The 19,776-nt window shown below is 38.1% G+C and overlaps 1 protein-coding gene across 1 annotated transcript in view; it reads left to right on the top strand.

Annotated features, from left to right (window-relative positions):
• LOC311296374 (cell adhesion molecule DSCAML1-like) overlaps nucleotides 1–19,776 on the top strand; it is a gene marked incomplete at its 5' end in the record, with an annotated part of 78,888 nt that overhangs the window by 18,405 nt on the left and 40,707 nt on the right. The window contains one exon of the mRNA XM_084418075.1: nucleotides 1,430–1,576. Within this exon, the coding sequence (XP_084274201.1) occupies nucleotides 1,430–1,576 (147 nt within the window). The remainder of the gene's footprint in view (nucleotides 1–1,429; nucleotides 1,577–19,776) is intronic.

The following is a 19,776-nucleotide window of genomic DNA, read 5'->3' as shown; positions in this document are numbered from 1 at the left end:
GAATAAATGATTATTTGTAGACTATGGAGTCCTGAGTGTAATAGGGAGTTCTATTGATTTGTTCTATTGATTCAAATCTCATCTGCATCAGTAAGAAGCTGATTAGTTAACAGTGGGCAAATACACACAGTCTGCTTTAACTTACTTAAACATCTTTCATTTACATATTTTGATAAACTGATTAAATATTAAGAAAGAAAGAAAGAGAAAGAAATATAATCGCTGGACTCAGCGATTCATGACTTAACCATCAGACAAGGACACTGAATCGTCTTGCTCTGGGTGATACTGGCACCTGGCAGAAACTGTTATTAATGACCAAGGAAATTCACCCGCAAGCCAGGCGTTAATTATATATAGAAGGAAAGGTAGTGAGTGAAAGCGAGACAGGAGGGGGTGGCCTCAGAGTTTGGTTGTGGGTTATTGCCATGAATTCTCATGATCGGTCTCTTTTCTGATGGGGTGAAAAAGCTGCGTAGTTGAATTGGTCTTGAATCCAATTGCAATACCCACAGATTTCTCTGAAAACATCCCCCGACTGGCGTCATGTTCGTGAATGAGATGCCCTCGCTCTGCGTCTTGCGTTACTTCCCCAAAGAAACGAGGGGGAAATTAAAATCCGTAAGTAAATAGATGTTGATGAAAGACACAAAGCAAATTGAGTCCCTGAAATTAAAATGAAATTCAGCGCCTCCTTTAATCTGTTCGCACTCCCTCGTTGCCCTTTACCGTAGGAGGATCTCCTCGCCCATAAATAACATCTTCGTACCCAGCTTGCTTTGTGTGTTCTTCTCGTCTATTGATTTTTCGTCCAGGTTCCGGGTTGTCAGGTGCAGAGAGGGTCCCTTTAGCGGGGGCAAATGTTTCTGACAGCTCCAGAGGCTCTGCACCGGCGTCCACTCACCGCCGTCTGCATGCATTGCCAGGGTGATTTATAAAAAGGCCACTTCTTGAACTCTTCAACACCACTTGACAAAAAAAAAAAGAAACGAAAAAAAAAAGATTCAGTGTCCGTCTCAAAAATCCAGTAATATATGCTCTAAATTGTTTGATAAAATGAATGCATTTGTCCCAGATCAAGTCTTTTTGGATTCACAGAAAAGGATACCTCGCCTCCATTCATAAAAAAAATAACATGTAATATTTTACATTCAAAATGTAACAAATAAAATAAAAACGAATAAATAAATATTTCATTAACATTAAATATAATTAATAGTTCTGTCAAATTGATTAATCAATTTGTATTTATTTAATTATGATTAATCGGTTTGACCACTAATAATTAAATAAAAATAAAAATAAATTACTAATTAATATTTTTATTATTAAATAATAAAAATAGATATATTATTGTATAATTACTTAATAATTATGTATTGTTTAATAAATTTCAACATCTGTTTCTTCTCTGCCTCATCATGAACAGTGTTCAGGGAACCTTACACGGTTCGCGTGGCGGACCAAAGGTCCATGCGGGGCAACGTGGCCGTCTTCAAGTGCCTCATCCCCTCTGCTGTGCAGGAGTACGTCAGTGTGGTGTCCTGGGAGAAGGACACTGTCTCCATCGTCCCAGGTAAGAGACATTCCTCGCACTGTTGGGCTGTTTAAAGTAACCGCTGATTTGAAATATGTCGTTTTCATACATTTTGGACATGCAACAAATCCTAAATTCTGTACAGGAAGGTGTGTTGCACCTGTGATTTTGTGTCAGTTTGGTTTGTTTGTTCCCTGTCATTCAAAGGGCGGGATGTTCATTCTGGTTTCAACGTGTGGAGAACAACGGATGTTATTTGAGAGTTCAAATAGGTTCAGGGGTCACAACCTTAGGCATGTGTAAACATTGTCAAGAACAGATTTTATCATATTTAATATAATAAATTCTGAAATTCAGCACAGAAAATTAATACGACCACAGATTTCATATGGTCTGGGTTATAAACTGCATGGAAAGCCATCAATTCAGAAGTTGGATGAAACTATGGATGCGCTTTGCACTATTCTGCGGATTGTGCATTTAATTTGGTTAGCACAGTCTTGCAAGTTGTGCAGTGGCCTTTTGCTCTTAAAAATATTTTGTAAATGATACAGTAATGTTATTATATTCGAAAGGTATTATACTGGATATAATTCAGTGCCTAAAAGGTTTGTGACCTTCTTATTGGCTGCATAAGGAAGTTTGAATTCATCACTAAGGTGAAAAACAGGCCTAATTTTTTTAATAGATTTTGGATTTAATTTGGTGTTTTTTCCTTGAACATTCATCTGAGATGTTCAAATGAAAATAAAAACAGCCTGGCTGGGAGACCTTCATATTCTCAATATGGTCTCGGGCAACCCTGTTGATCAGTCCGAATTCATTTTGGCCTTTCTTAATGTCTCCCATTTTGTCTGGATGGAGTATAAACTGAAAAATAGGACAGATCAACAAAATGGAGCTGAATAAAGACACGTAATGCCCTGTACTGTCAGCACGAATGATTTTCACTCATTTCCAATATTATCTAACATGGTATGCGTGCAGCATTACACAGAGATTTTCATAGGGGTCATGTTCGTGGAGGTTTGTCTGAGTAATTGGGTTGCAAATTTAGCCTAATTTAAGCAGTGAGTCAGTATGACCAACTAGTTTGGGACCAAATGTTGGTTTGTAGTTATCGATAAACATATTTCAGAAAAATGACAGGAAAAAAATGTTTGATAGTATAGTAACTTAGCTACTTTTCTTGCTAGGTAAGTTTTATAATAACAATGGTTTATGTAACATATCTAATTGTTAGACATTGTTAGATGTAATTGTTAGGATTTGGGTCTCTATTGCAGTGCTATTTTTGTATAATTTTCTCTTGTATTTGACTAATATTTTAAATTAGTTTTTAGATTTTTATTTAATTTTAGTTTAAATTTCAGTCATTTGTTATGTGCTTATGTGCTTGTTATGTGCTATGTTATTTTAGTTTCAGTTTCAATAAATTTAGTAACTTAAATGGGCTATATGTAGAATTCAGAAACACTTGTTATTAGCGACACCGGTGGCCATTAAAGAATTGCAGCCAGCGACTTATTGCTTGTGTTCATGCACACGTAACGTGATTCATGGCCCCTACATACTCACGGTGAAGTTCTTTTTGTTATTTCCTCTCAATAACAAAATAAACGCACAACAAAAATGAAATTAGCAGTTAAGAAAGCATCTGATCATAGCGATGTGGATATGTTTGCACAAGCTCTGTGATTCACCGGCATTATGTCGACAGATGAAGTAATTAAAATGACACTGTTGAGATAAGTTTGATTATAAAGTATATTTGAGACTATAGACTGTATAGACGTAGCTATGTGAAACTATAGTTTGAATTAATCTCTTTTCTTTGCATGACACATTGACATTGCAGTACAGTAATAGCTCTTTCGGCATTAACCGGCCCAAGTCCATCACATAAAAATCATGTGTACAAAATTACAAAAAGCAATACAAAAAGCGATTAAAAATTCTTACATATACCCCTTTAAAGTCCACATGGATTTCTAATTTAAAATTTCCATGTAATATTTATATTTTATTTTAATTGGGGTTTTTAGACCTCCTCTATAACTCACACCCCATGTATGTGTGTTTGTATGTGTGAAAAATCCAGTCTGATAGTGGACAAAAGCATTCCCACTTTATCAAATTCACTCTTAAGGGAGCAAAATGATTCTGCCAAGAGTGCTTTGTGTGTGTGTTCAAACAAGGTAGCGGTTTTCTTGAGTAGCGGACTTCCTAGCTCAAGTGGCAGTGTGTGTGTGTGTGTACGTTTGTGTGAACCCTGGCCTTGTAGTTGATTGGAAAATCAATAGGTGCTGCTTACACCGGCCAAGTCAGATGGAATCAGTGACTAGAGTCTCTCTCTTTCTCTCTTTGCTCAGCTCATCTTTCTCAATGGAGGTGTGCGTCTCCCTGCCCTTCGCACCGGAGCGCTCATTGATCCGCTTTAGCCGCTGTGTCAATGTGTATCAGTATAAGGGGTTCAGAGGTTTCCAGCAAGTATTGATTGATTACATGCTTGGATTCCCCTCTCTCTCTGGTCACAGATGCGGACATTTGAGTGGTAATCCACACGACCCGGGGGATTGTGGGAAAACGACGTCCATGTGGATGTACAGCTTGGCGGAGTGTGTGTGTGATCCCATGGGCAGAACTTTTGTTGTTTTCTCCTGTATCTGTTGTGTAGCATTGTTGCTGTTAAGCGTGACTTCCAGCTTAATTGATTAACCAGTCGCTTTAATAGATTAACAGAAGGTCACACTTCCAGCTCTAGCAAACTGACTCTGACACTCTTTGCTTAAAGATTACCAAGTGCATCAATCGAGCTAAAAAAAAATTCTAATGATTTGCTACAACATGAGCAAAGCTAACGTTTGCCGCACTGGTTTATCTTGATAAACGTAATGGACTTAAGTTATTCTGTGGAATAAAGGAAGGCCGCTCAAAAGGATGCTTTTTCAATATAATGAAAGTGAATGTTGACTAGTAATGACTAGTGTTGTCAAGCTTAACAAATATTTTTTAAAAAGCACCATAAAAGTGATCTATATGATGTTTGCACTATATTCTGAGTCTTCTGAATGCATGTGAAAGCAATATATGAACAACAGACCAAATTTAAAGTGTTATTTACTGAAAATCTTGATGTCATTGACGTCACAGAGAGCTAGCCTATATATATTATATTACAAAATAGTAATAGATTAAGTTTCTATTAATCAAAGAATCTTGTGAAAGGTGTATCAGTTTCCACAAAAATATTAAGCAGCACAACTGTTTCTGAAGGATCATGTGACACTGAAGTCTGGGGAAATGGAATAAATCACAGGAATAAATTACATATTAAAATATATTCAAATAGAAAACAGTTATTTTAACCCCTTCCCCTTCACCCCCAATTTTGGCAAGTGCTGCATACATGAAATGCCCAAAATAAAAAGGTTACTGCTCATAAGTAATTCTGAATAGAAACATAACACACATACATTTAGAAAGCCAACACTTGAGAGTTTATAGTTCAAGACTCAAAATTAACCAGACTGTTATTAATATTGAGATATATAAGCTCAAACATATTTTGAACTAAAATAATCTGGGATCACCAGTGATCCCTGACAGGTTAAAATGTAATTTTTTTATTTTATTTTATCAAATAAGTGCAGCCTTGGTGAGCATAAGACACTTCTTTCAAAAACAAGCAAACAAACAAAAATATATATATATATCTTACCAACCCCAAATGTTTTAATGGTAACATTTTTATATGATATAAGAATCTGAGACACATGGGGCTCACATCAGGTACTAAGGCTTTTTTTGGAGAGCTTTCAGCTACTGTAAGTGTACCACGGTGTTACCATGACAAATATTCAAAAGAAAGAAAAACTGGTTATACGATGGTACTTTTTATTAATGGTGTAATAGCGGTAGGGTTCACTTGTGGATGTAGGAGGGCTGGAGAGAGTGTGTGTGTGAAGCAGTAAGCTGATTTCTGCTGCGTGACTCATGTTTAAGATGGCAAGATGTGTAAGAGGATCAGAGAGAGCAGTGAGGAGTTAGAGCAGGATTTACAGGTTCAATTACACTGCCTGTCATTAGTCTACCCTTGTTTTAGCTGGGAGGGGAAAAAAAAACCTTACACCCCACCAAAACACATTTTCCTCACCGTCTCAATTTGGCCTTTCCATTGTCTTCTATTGTTCTTAAATAAGCCAATTATTATTATTATAGACTAATCCTAAACTAAACCCTGACCTTAAATGTGAATTTGGTGTTGAAATCGTTTCTTGTATTTTGCTCAACACGTCATTTCGAGCTGCAGCTGTTGTAGAAATTACACTCTTTACTTTTGACCCTAAAATACAACTGGCATAGACCTGAAAAAAGTGCTCTCATTGTGGGTAATTTTTTTCCTTTAAGGATGTCCTCAAAAGGATTTTTTTAATACAGTCTCTGCAATTGACCTCAAAAGCTGACACATACAGTAACGTGTGGTTGATCTTGGGGTCTCCCTCCACCTCAGCCCTTTTTGAATGTGCCATTTAGCCATTTTGCTCCAAATCTATTCCCCACCCCTCCATTCATGACGCTGGAATGAGGCTCATAACACCCAGGCAATTCCCTGTGTGAATTTAATGAAATGCAAAAAAGATGGAGGGATGCTAAATTATTGATCTGAAATGGAAAAGAAATAAAGAAATAAGCACGTCAGCATGTGTGATGTGGAATCATTATGCTGATAGGACTATTTATATGAAGGGCGCGGAAAAACTGCATCTTGTTTGCAGTAAATCTCAAATAGTGGTGCAGTTTGTGAACGTGAGCGTGTATGTGTGTGGCTGTAGTTCTACATCAGCCTGACACTTCAAGGAAAACCAAGCAAAACTGAAATAATGGGCAAAAAGCTCTCATTTTTTAGTGATAAAATATCTTTTAGCAGTAAAATGAAGTCCAGGCTTTTGTTTAACGGTCTTGCTTCCTGCTCGGTGCGTTGTTAGCAGTGTGATCTCACTCAATATACTTTTCCTTTACAATCCAGTAAAAATCCCAGACACATTGCTGATCTAAAATAATCAAGCTCTCCACATTCAATCGCCCCCTTGTCCTCTATTTGTTTTTCTTTTATAGTCCTCTGTTAGTTTAACATCCATTAGCAGATATTTTGCATATTAACACTATATTTCCATGCACTGTTATTAAACTCTATGAGTGACAGAAAGTGGCCATGCTACTGCTCTCTCATATGTCCAAGTCCAAGACTGTAACACTTAGATACATAGAAACTGTGAGAGAATGACTAATCCGGTGAATATAAGAAAAGGTGAATATTTTAATATCCAAGTTTTAATATAATGAAATTCAAGCAAAAAGACAGCAAAAGCCTAGGCGTTATTGTAGTTATGCGAGTTGCCATTGTCTATTTTGGAGTGATTGTAATGTATCCTAAATCCATCCTATCCATCTGACCGATCAATGAATCAGTGATTTGAACTTAAGAATAAATCTCTCAGACCAATTTTGTAAACTGAATCAGCAGGAATTTTTGTGTCAAAATTTTCAGTGAATAACAACTTAAAGGGTTAGTTCACTGAAAATTCTGTCATTATTCTAAACCAGTAAAAATTCATTTGATTCATATGGATTAATTTTACTATCTCTTTATGAACTTTTTGAAGCGTCAAAGTTTTGGTTGTGTGGACTTTCAATGGAGGGACAAGATTGTCTCAGGTTCCATTAAATATATATTTATTTGTGTTTTGGAGTTGATCAAAAGAGTTATGGGTTTGGAACAACATCAGGGTGAGGAAATTATGGCAGAATTTTCTTATTTGGGTGAACTAATCAACACGTTATATTTTGGTATTTTCTTCACACAAAGGTATCATATGACTTCTGAAGACTTTGAATATGGACTACTTTTGTGGTGCTTATTGTCATTTTTTGGGTTTGTTACAACATGAAGGTGAGTAATAGAGAATTTTTGGATGAACTTTCACTTTAAAGTGTTCCTCATTTGCTATCAGTGCCAGTTTGTCTGGAATAGTGTGAAATGTATGCACCAGTGCGTGTGTAAGAGTTTTCATCAAGCAGTTTTGTTCAGATCGTTCTCCTCCTTTTCTGTAAGCCCAAAACAGTGTGAGTTTTATCTTATCTCCATGGCAACGAGTATGAAACGACGGTCGGAATGAGGAAGGTGTGAGGATGCATCGCAGTGTGATGTTTTTTTTTTTGTGTTTTTTTTTATTAGCGTACCACCATGGTGCCACACACATATACAGTCCAGTGCTTTCACAGTTTTGCGCATGCCACAAACACATTCCGAATGGCTGACAGATTCCTGCTGAGAGGGGCATAAACTCCAACCTGGACAGACTTCCTTGAACCAAACACTTCTACAGAGAAAGCTCAGAGGAAAAACACTGAATGAGAGAGCAGATTCAGAGAGAAGAGAGCAGAAGTCAGCAGATCCGTATTCATTGTTAAGACACATCCAGATTTATACATTTAGGGTACATTTACACAACAACAATGTACTAAATAACTGAAAAGTTTTTCTGTGTTTTTCGCGTACAGACGACAACGTTGTCAAAGTGAAAATGATTAAAAACGCTGTATTATGCTGCCAGGCCAGTAGTTGGTGATGTCACTTTGTAAAGAAACACTATGCATATACACTCACCTAAAGGATTATTAGGAACACCATACTAATACTGTGTTTGACCCCCTTTCGCCTTCAGAACTGCCTTAATTCTACGTGGCATTGATTCAACAAGGTGCTGAAAGCATTCTTTAGAAATGTTGGCCCATATTGATAGGATAGCATCTTGCAGTTGATGGAGATTTGTGGGATGCACATCCAGGGCACAAAGCTCCCGTTCCACCACATCCCAAAGATGCTCTATTGGGTTGAGATCTGGTGACTGTGGGGGCCATTTTAGTACAGTGAACTCATTGTCATGTTCAAGAAACCAATTTGAAATGATTCGAGCTTTGTGACATCAGAGGATGGGTACATGGTGGTCATAAAGGGATGGACATGGTCAGAAACAATGCTCAGGTAGGCCGTGGCATTTAAACGATGCCCAATTGGCACTAAGGGGCCTAAAGTGTGCCAAGAAAACATCCCCCACACCATTACACCACCACCACCAGCCTGCACAGTGGTAACAAGGCATGATGGATCCATGTTCTCATTCTGTTTACGCCAAATTCTGACTCTACCATCTGAATGTCTCAACAGAAATCGAGACTCATCAGACCAGGCAACATTTTTCCAGTCTTCAACTGTCCAATTTTGGTGAGCTCGTGCAAATTGTAGCCTCTTTTTCCTATTTGTAGTGGAGATGAGTGGTACCCGGTGGGGTCTTCTGCTGTTGTAGCCCATCCGTCTCAAGGTTGTGCGTGTTGTGGCTTCACAAATGCTTTGCTGCATACCTCGGTTGTAACGAGTGGTTATTTCAGTCAAAGTTGCTCTTCTATCAGCTTGAATCAGTCGACCCATTCTCCTCTGACCTCTAGCATCAACAAGGCATTTTCGCCCACAGGACTGCCACATACTGGATGTTTTTCCCTTTTAACAACCATTCTTTGTAAACCCTGGAAATGGTTGTGCGTGAAAATCCCAGTAACTGAGCAGATTGTGAAATACTCAGACCGGCCCGTCTGGCACCAACAACCATGCCACGCTCAAAATTGCTTAAATCACCTTTCTTTCCCATTCTGACATTCAGTTTGGAGTTCAGGAGATTGTCTTGACCAGGACCACACCCCTAAATGCATTGAAGCAACTGCTATGTGATTGGTTGATTAGATAATTGCATTAATGAGAAATTGAACAGGTGTTCCTAATAATCCTTTAGGTGAGTGTATAAACTGAACACGTAATACGCATGTGCACGATGTCGCCGAGATTTCACAAATTGCATGTATGGAGATGATATCGTTTTCAAAAAACATGCACTTTGAAACCTGTTTTCAAACACTTGCGTTTTCAGGCCCCCAAAACGTTGTCATGTAAAATGAACGGCCAAAACGCAAAAAAAAAAAAAAGTTTCCATTTGTATGTCGTGTAAACGGCCCCATTATATGTATAACTTTATTCTAGCACTACTTTACACCAGTGTTATTTTAGGTTTATTATTTATAGATTTTTATAGTATTTATTAATATTTATTATTTACTTTGAATTAGCATTTATTTAATATTTCTGCTTCTATATAGCTTTGATTAATTTTTTATTTCAGTTTTTGTCATTCTAGTATCTTATTTATTTCATTTAGTCGCCCAGGAAACATTTATCATTTTCGTTTAAGGTTTTATGTTTTCTAATGTTTTTTGTTTTCTTTTAGTTTATTTCAATAACCAAAGATTTTTAAGATTAAGATTAAGATTTTTAATACTAAATCTAATCTATAATTTAGTTTAGTAACAATAACTGCACTGCATTACACCCAAACATACTTGTCCAAAAATAAAAAATTGTCATAATTTACTTAACCTCATGTTCTTCTTAACCAGGTTTGTAATGATTATTTTTTTATTTTTTTTGTAGAACTTATAAGAAGACTTTTAGCAGAATCTTCACACTGCTCTTTTCCCATTCAATTATTAATGTGCACTAACAAAGTAAATAGGGTCAATTTTGATTTCATGACGACTTTAATAGTGGCGCTCGGTTTTGGAGCTCAACAGTCATTTAAAGCGATCCATATGACTCATGCACTATATCGCAAAGCTTCTGAAGCACTCAAGCTCATATGGAATGCTTTTATAACACTTTCCAGAACTTGACAGTCCAAGTCCCCATTCAGTTTCATTGTATAGAAAAGTTTAAAGCTGGTTTAAAATTAGACGTGCCAGTGATGGTAAGGTGAGGTCACATTGTTCCAGAGGAACCCATTAATGATCAATCGTCACCTCATTTCCGTGTATTCTAGTGTGTAGTGTGAGCCTGTAAATTGTTCATGTAATGTGTGTTTGTGGGTGAGAGAGAGCAGTTGGTCATGTCCTAACATGCCCCTCACATGTCACGAGTTACAATAATACACACGCACACTCATGCATTATGGAATAGTTTTACACAAATTGTCCTCTAAAGTGGGTCTGAAAAGTAAATCAATAGTCTGAGCAGTGAATGGAGTGTATGGGTTTTTATTTGGAGGTGCTGAAGGAGCGTGTGACGGATGAGGGAAGAGGGCACTGAACTCCAGTGGGGACTCGCTCGCTAAAGAGGAATTACACCACACTGATCTGACTGGACGTTTCTGTCCTGCAGTGTATTTCTACAGTCACATTTCTTTAGTCACTGTTCAAATACATAGATCTGCTTGACCTTTTTACCACTTTTTTTAGGGCTAGCACTAATAAAACGTTTCAATGTATTACAGGGTATTTTTACCATATTTTTGGACATTTATGATGGCAATATCATGGTTTTCTTTGTATCTTCAGTACTATGCATATTCGTGGCATATGAATATTGTAATCATTCAGTACCATGTTACTAGTCCACAGCTCAGACAAAATATGAAGACAAGGCCCGTTCACACCAAGAATGAGAACTATAACGATAACTATATGATACCCAGCAAAGATGTCTAATAGTCAAACACAGCCCTGACATCTAGGCTAAAACAAGGCAATATTTGGGCTGTCAGTGAAAATTGAACACATGTCTTACCATTATTCCAATAATAGACGTCAAAGAAACCAAACACTTTGTAATCTCTGTTGGCTTTGCTTACATGATGGAATATCATACATTTCGCAAGTTATTTTGGCAAAAATGACATGTAACCAATTTCAAGGTTATTTTGACTATTAGTGGGTTACTCATAGCCGGACTATATCGGGTCTATAGTTAACCGAGACTGTGAAATTATGGCTATTGCTTGCTGGGTATTGTTCGGTTTATTCTTCGCACACGCTGCAGTTTTGTCGTCTGCCGCTTTAAATGCTCGAGCTCTTTAAAGTAGAAAGATTCTGATTGGCTGTCAATCTTTTTTTAGTTCTTCAACTTGAACAAAAATCATTTTGAAAGTGATTCCAACAATATAGTTTATCTGTGCCGTTATTGTTATAGTTGTGGTGTGGATTCTGATATTCGTTTATGTTTAGAACAATTATCTATATATTTGTCGTTATCATTATAGTTATCGTCCTTGGTGTGAACAGGCTTTTAAAAAATTGTGTCAGTGAATGTCCTCATAAAGATAGATGTACAAGAATGTGTGTGTGTGTGTGAGTGTGAATGAATGAATGAATGAATGAATGAATTGAGTACTCTGAGTTTGTCCATTTTTGAGTTGCGTCCTCACAAAATGAATAAATTTGACAACACAAGTTGTACTTAAAATGTATTATTATTATTAGTAGTTGTAGTAGTAGTAGTATTTTAAATTTATGTACAATAACATTTCAGAGTTCAGTCAAATTTATGCTTTTTGTGGGGATGCAGCTAAAAAAAATTGGACAAACTTAAAGGCCTAGACTTCACCAGCAAACATGTGTGTGTGTGTGTGTGTGTGTGTGTTTGTGTGTGTGAAAGTAGTGTGTGTGAAAGTATTGCCTATAAAGGTACATGTAAAATGCCTCAATGCATTGCAGTGAGACTCAGCTGATCACACACGGGCCTCTGTGTCTGCCAGCTACAGCCATTTTCTACCAATCTGCATATTCAGCCCCTAGAATCTCTACAGCACACAGAGAGAGGGAGAGGGAGAGAGAGGTGAAGATGGAGAGCTGCTCTGTGAGCGTTAGTAATCAGCGCTCTCTTTAGTGGAGCGTGCCTCCACTCCAGCTGCTCCCTCAAACAACCACACCATTTCCTCTCTCTCTGTCTGTCAGTCTGTCTCAGGGTTAGAGAATGAGTGACAATATCCCTTCAGAAAGTGGCACAACAAAAATAAAGAAAGAAGGGACAAAGTAAAAGACAGAAAGAGAGGCAGGTGCTGAATTATGCAGACAGGGAAAGAGTGATGAAAGCTGTGGTCGGGCCGGACAGATGGACACAGAGAGAGAGAGAGAGAGAGAGGGAGAGAGGGAGGTGTGCGCTTTTAAGTCCCAGAGTCGCCACAGCCTCTGGGGAAAGAAGGGCTGATGGCCGTGTGAGCGCCCATTAAAGACGCCCTATCTGTCCCTTATTTATTTATCCCGGTCTCTGTATCTCCATTAAAGAGCAAGGTGCTAAAGGGAAGAAGCTGTAGAGGCATCCTACCTGCTGTGTGTGTGTGTGTGTGTGTGTGTGTGTGTGTGTATTTGTGCGAGTGTATGTGTGTGTGCAGGGGGAGATGAGGGAAATGGAGGCGTTTACTTATTGATGTGTGTTTACGGGGTCAGTGGTGGTTTGAGCAGAGGGTTGGAAGACTGGGCTTGTTTATTCACAATCGTGTTTGGATGTTTTACAGGGAGAGCAGGTGCAAAGCATCGCCGCGTGTTTAAGAAGAGACACCAATGTCCCATTGCCCACAGAGAGAGCGAGAAAGGAAGAGAGATTGAGTTAAACATTAAAACATGCCTCAGGATGGATAGATAGATAGATAGATAGATAGATAAATAGATAGATAGATAGATAGATAGATAGATAGATAGATAGATAGATAGATAGATAGATAGATAGATAGATAGATAGATAGAAAGGTAGACAGACAAATAGACAAACAGATAGATAGATAGATAGATAGATAGATAGATAGATAGATAGATAGATAGATAGATAGATAGATAGATAGATAGATAGACAGACAGACAGAGAGAGAGACAGACAGATAGATAGATAGATAGACAGACAGACAGACAGACAGACAGACAAAGAGATAGATAGATAGATAGATAGACAGACAGACAGACAGACAAATAGATAGATAGATAGATAGATAGATAGATAGATAGATAGATAGATAGATAGATAGATAGATAGATAGATAGATAGATAGATAGATAGATAGGAAGGTAGACAGACAGATAGACAGACAGACAGACAGACAGACAGACAGACAGACAGACAGACAGACAGACAGACAGACAGACAGATAGATAGATAGATAGATAGATAGATAGATAGATAGATAGATAGATAGATAGACAAAGACAAACAGATAGATAGATAGACAGACAGACAGACAGACAGATAGATAGATAGATAGATTGACAAACAGATAGATAGATAGATAGATAGATAGATAGATAGATAGACAGAGAGATAGATAGATAGATAGATAGATAGATAGATAGACAGACAGACAGACAGACAGACAGACAGATAGATAGATAGATAGATAGATAGATAGATAGATAGATAGATAGATAGATAGATAGACAAACAGATAGATAGATAGATAGATAGATAGATAGATAGACAGACAGACAGACAGACAGACAGACAGATAGATAGATAGATAGATAGATAGATAGATAGATAGATAGATAGATAGATAGATAGATAGATAGATAGATAGATAGATAGATCTGGTGAGAAGGAGATAGAGAGAAGGAACGACAAATAGGAAGCTAAGAGAGGAAGGAGTGCAGTGCGAGAGGAGAATTTCAATGGCACTCCAATCATCCAGCCAGGCTCGTTAGCCTGGGGAACATTTGCATAGAGCCTCAGTGAATTCATTTGGCGCTACCCAGAGAAGATGGCTTCCTCTCTACGCGCTTAGTTATGCAGCAAACCCCACACTGCGCCATCCGCGCGCCGCATGCGCGCATGTGCCAGCGTTTTGTCATCTTTGCGAATATGCTATGTATGTTTGTGCATAATATTTCCTTAAATTGGATGTTCAAGCTAGATCCAAAAATAGCTTTCTTTCATAGCAGTGAAAACATAAATGCAAATGTACAGACTGAAATGAGACCTGCTTGACCAACAGTACTAATTGGCTCTGCCGTTATCTGTAATGAGGACCCCGGCCTTGATGTTAACCTGATTTATGGCTGAATACATGTCAGTCCAGTTCATGCTTAGGAAGGGTAGGCAGTGGAGATATCATGCATAATTAGAAATGCGGTGGATGTGTTATTTGAATTATTTCATAGGTCCCAGAACGGAGATTAATGCTGTTTGACTGCAGCAATGATGACTTAGTGTGTTGTGTGTAAGTAAGATCTGGAACTGACATTGGCAAGGAGTGAAAGATTTTGCCTTTGAGAAAATGATTCCATGAATGTTATTGTGGTTGTACTGTTGTGCTGAATATCAGCACGGCTGTGCACTGGCCGTAAGCATGAGGATGCATGCCGAGAGCCCGTGCCTCTGTCTCTCTCTCTGTCTTTCTGGAGGTATGATTGAGTACTGGTGGGGGAGATGGCTTCTCAATGCGTCATTAATGGCTAATCAATGGCCTCTGTGTTATATAGTGAGCGTCCTGGGACTCCCACAAGTCTTTAATCTGGACATCATCTCACTGGCCTCCCAGAATGCCTGCACACACACACACATACACACACTTACGCATTTACGGTGGATCAATGTTTCAGAGAAAAGTGGAGTCAGTATCTGTAATGTATTTTGCACTTGCTTTATAGCTGCATAATTTGTAATTTGTGCATTGTTGCTTTCTAAAGGGGGCGTTCACACTGACATATTTCTGCAGCGACAGCCAGAACTCATTCATTTTCAATGATAGAGCGACAGTGCCTGTCGGCGACGCGATCTGGGAGTGTTCTGCGATGTGGCAAAGTTGTGAAGCTTCATTTTATGCAAATGAGCTGCACCAATGGTAGGGAAGAAACTCTATTTCAGTGTTTGCAAGACAGATTAAATGTTTATGTTACTGTGAGTAATCTTATTTTCTATGTTATTTGTTTCTGTCCATATACAGCGATAATGCAGAAAAACTGTATTAAGGATTGGATCTGAAAGGATTTGATTCATGCATTGATAATTGTTTATATTGTTCAAGAAGTATTATGCACTCGTGCTTTTTATAGACACACATTTCCCTTGCAGGATAATGTTAATTCCTAGGAAACTTATTCAGGCAATACATTTGATTTGTGATAAAACAGCATTCCTATTCATAGAATGGGGCATCATACCTTGACCATAACTATATCAACAGTTAAGAAGTATTCTGTATAAGGCTTGCTTTTATTTTCTATGTTGGGGTCTGATAGGTTGCAGCACAGCTTTATATCTGTTTGAGAAGTGTCTTCTAACCTGTTTCCCTCTGAGCATAGTTATTTATGAGTTAAGAGCGTGTTTGAGTGTGAGTGAATACATGTTTTTACCTCTTCTCTTGACTTCCACCTCCTCAGGCTCTCCTTTCCCTCCACTCAATATTCATCCTTTGTTTCTCTCTCTTAAGAACATTTCAGGTGCACCTGATCCCCCTCTCCTGCTCAGAATCGTTATTTCTCTCCTGCTCATCTAACTAGCTTCCCCATCCATCTCCTTTCTCTCATCCCTTCTGTCTCCCCTCTCTTTTTCTCAATGCCCCTGCTGAAGTGTCATGCAGTATGCATTTCTGTTGCTCTCTGCCCAGTTAAAGTCCGGCAGCTTTGGTCCAGTACCCACGCTTTGCACTGCCTTGGGCTTGTAAATCTTTTTTCCCTTTCTTTTTGTCTTTTAACATTTTGTGAAGACATTTTTTTTGAAAATACACTTGACTACACTGACTGTATATTGAAACTTGTCAGCTAATTTTTACTGAGTTGTTTCCCTTTAAGAGTTTTTGCTTTTGGTTTAAGTTGTTGTGTTTTGTTTTGCGCTCATACTGTGGTGTGTACCTCAGGGTTCGATCTTTGGCCCTATTTGCTTCTCTTCCTCTTATGCTCTATAAGATATTGTTCATGATCTTTTTTTCTTCATGAAAGATTCATATTTTCCAGCTTTTCAAGATGAGAAAATATTTTATGTTAACATAGAACTGTAACTCATGGACCCTTTTTACTGTCTAAACACTGGTTTTCAAACTGTGGGCCGCGACCCATTTGTGGGAAAAGGTGGGTCGCGAAAATCACTTGGCTGCAGCTAAACTTTTGTTTCAGTGAATGACACACACAAACACACACACACACACACACATCTAAATCGTGAGTTTGCTAAGTGCGATTTTCGATTTAATTATATTAATATATGCGCTGCGTGTTTCAAATTGAAGCTTGCGCTTGCAACTTGTAATAAGTGTTTTCAGGGTCTCCGAGCAGCTCGGTTCATTATAAAGCAGCTTGGAGCGCATTATTAATGAGAAGCAACTTGTTCACTCCAATCACTGCGCTGTATTCTGCATGAGATTGCATTACACTGGATAATTCAAATGTCACGAATGGCTGTTTTAGGTCTGTTCCTTCATTTCTGTCATCTGTTCAACTCAGCGTTGTTGTCTTTGAGAGACATGGTACGTTGTTTGCGTTTCCTTGCGTGCATTTGGCTACCTACCAACACATAAGGAAAAAATTTCTGAGTCTGTAAAAAGCATTTCACATGTACAGTACACACATGCAAAGAGCATGAGAGTGTTTTCTGCACTGAACACTGTGATGAGTTTAACAACACTCGCAGTGCGGATTACAGTTCATATCCGGACCGAAGCGATATCAAATTAAAATGCAAATGTTAGTATTGAAATTGAACAGTTGTACTTTAAAATAAAATTATATTTAAATATAATATTATTTTTATTAAATATTCGATAATATTCGACTTATTTTTCTTGTTAAATATAGCCTACTGTTTCACTCATTTTTATGTAGAACACTGCTAATAACTTTTGGCTAAGCACAGGATGCTCAAACGTAAGCATCCTATGCTTCTAGAACATCTGGAGGTCATTGAGCTGTCCAAAGTATTCCAAAAAGTTCACCAGAGTGGCCTTTATCACACCTGTTTAACTGAAAGTGTCTTAATCCAATCACTACAATACAATGTCTCAGTGTTTTGAAACATGTCAACAGCATGTAGCTGTTTTTAGCTGTCTCCTTGGCTAGAGAAGTTATAAGGGAAAACAGAGAAGGGAGGGAATGTTTCTGAGCCTGAAGCTGACTAAGAATCCCAGAAGACAAAGAGGAAGAGAAGGAAAGAGAGAGCGGAGGGAGGAGGGGTGGAGAAAAGAGAAGAGCAGGCATGTAATTTGAATCTCATATACATTTCAGTTGAAAACCAGCCTAGCCTTGATACAAACCCTCTGGAGACCACCACAAACCCCCTCCACCTCCTCAAACACACACAGGCACACACAAACATCTCTTCTGCAGTCACCATACCTTTAATACAAGGCCTAGGGCAGCAGAGCATGACCGCTTACCATGCACAACAAACACACAAAACACACACACACACATGCGCACACACGCTGACTGGTACACAGTTAGTCTTTCTGCGTGCATTGGAACAGATTGTTCTTGATGAATTTGCTGAACAGCTGAATGCTCACAGTCTTGCTAGCGTAAAGCAAGAGTCGGATGCTGAAACATGCAAGATGCAAGAGTATGTTTACACATATGTGCATGCACATGCGTCATTGTTCACGTTTTGGTTGACACCTCTCAACTAGTCTCACACAATTCTTTATCAGACTGGCAGGAGGTTGTGTTTACAACATACAAGGTGTAATGGCCGGTTTTAAAGACAAATTTAAAGATGTTTTTTTAAGCACTAAGTTAACTAGTTATCTGCAACATAACTTCAATATAGTTGAATCTGTGTACTTTTAAACAAAAAATTCTGATCAGTTTTTTTGTATATCCAAATGTTAATGCTATTATTTGTCATGCATGACTTTTAATGTAAACCTGACCCTAAACCGCACATAAAAACTGTTATTGGTCGCTTTATAAACCAATCAGATGGCTCGTCCTGTCTAAGTGGGCGGTGCTTGGCCAAAATAAGCTGTGATGTGGACCAGACCTTTTGTCTTTTAGTCAAAGCTCTGGCTGCGTAACGCTACCAGCTTTCATTTATCTTTTTGGTTGCACTTTTTTAAGATGTCCTTGTAACTTGCATGTAATTATGCATAATCTATAGTTATTACCATAGTAACATGTAACGTGTATCAAAAACACTAAAATAAAGTGTTCCTTTCCATCTTTTCTTTTCTTATGTGCATTCTGTATGTGCACACTCATTAGTTGTTTGTGTTTGTCTCGTTCTCTCTCTCTTCCTGCAGAGCCCCATCCTCCTTTACCTCTCCTCTCCTCTCCTCCTTTCACCTCATGACCTTCTCTGTCTTTCTCTCCATCTCTCTGTTTATTCAGTTGCACCCACCTCAGTGTTTTTGAATGCCCATGTATTTCTTCCCATCTCTACACACTGTGTGCATTCTCTCTCTCTCTCCCTCTAATTCTCTGATAGACAAGAGCTAGCCTTGTTTATTTGAGAGGAAAACAGACTCACATTCATCCGCTCCTTGTATCTCTTTCTCTCCCTCTTCCCTTCACTCCTATCTGTCTTTTTGAGACCCTCTCTTGCTGAGGTTATGTTTATGATGTTCCTGTCCTTTCCTGTCTCTGTGAGATCACAGTGTATGGTACGTACGCCCCTGATTATGAGGGTTTAGCTTGAAGGGTTTAATTTGTAGGAGTTTGTTTGTGATATTTCAAATGCTACAGCAGATCTCTTTAATATCTCGGCTGTTTCTCCTAGGCAAGAATGAGAAACTCCTGAGGTAAAAAGAAAAGACCTCCTGTGGTAGTAATTATACATTTATCCTCTAGAGTTTCTGAAGAAATCTCCTTAATGTCTCAGACTGTGCTCAGATTTGCCAAGAGAGCAGACTTCCCAATTAAACATCAGCTATTTTAATATGAACTCTAAAATGATTTTATGACCATATAATTATGATGTTTGTGTTAATTTATTAGTCTTAGTGGATTTAAAATAACCTAATTTGTTTCTGGGTTTTTTTCTTCATGGGACATTTCACAAGAAACATTGGAGAGAAAGTTGATACTTCAATGAATTTTAACTGAGACTGTGATTATGTTTTCTTTGCCATGGAAGAAGAGAGATCTCTGAACAATACATCTCCTAGACAACAACACTGAGATACAGTTATGAAGAAATTTAGAGCCAGATTTACAATTAGCGAGAGAGCGCAATTCCAAAAAAGCACAGATGGGAGTGGAAAGTTCTGTGCGTGATCTACTGACAATGTGCAAATTAAAGAACACATACACAATCTACCAAGAGAAAATTAGCGTCTGGTTTAAAGGGATAGTTCACCCAAAAATTAAGCCCATGATTTACTCATCCTCAAGTCATTCTAGGTGTATATGACATTCTTCTTTCAGACGAATACAATCAGAGTTAT

The sequence above is a fragment of the Rutilus rutilus genome (assembly GCF_951802725.1).
Source record: "Rutilus rutilus genome assembly, chromosome: 9".
NCBI classification, from domain to species: domain Eukaryota; kingdom Metazoa; phylum Chordata; class Actinopteri; order Cypriniformes; family Leuciscidae; genus Rutilus; species Rutilus rutilus.
The sequence above is the reverse complement of the archived record's forward strand: the minus strand, read 5'-3'. Positions and strand labels throughout refer to the sequence as shown.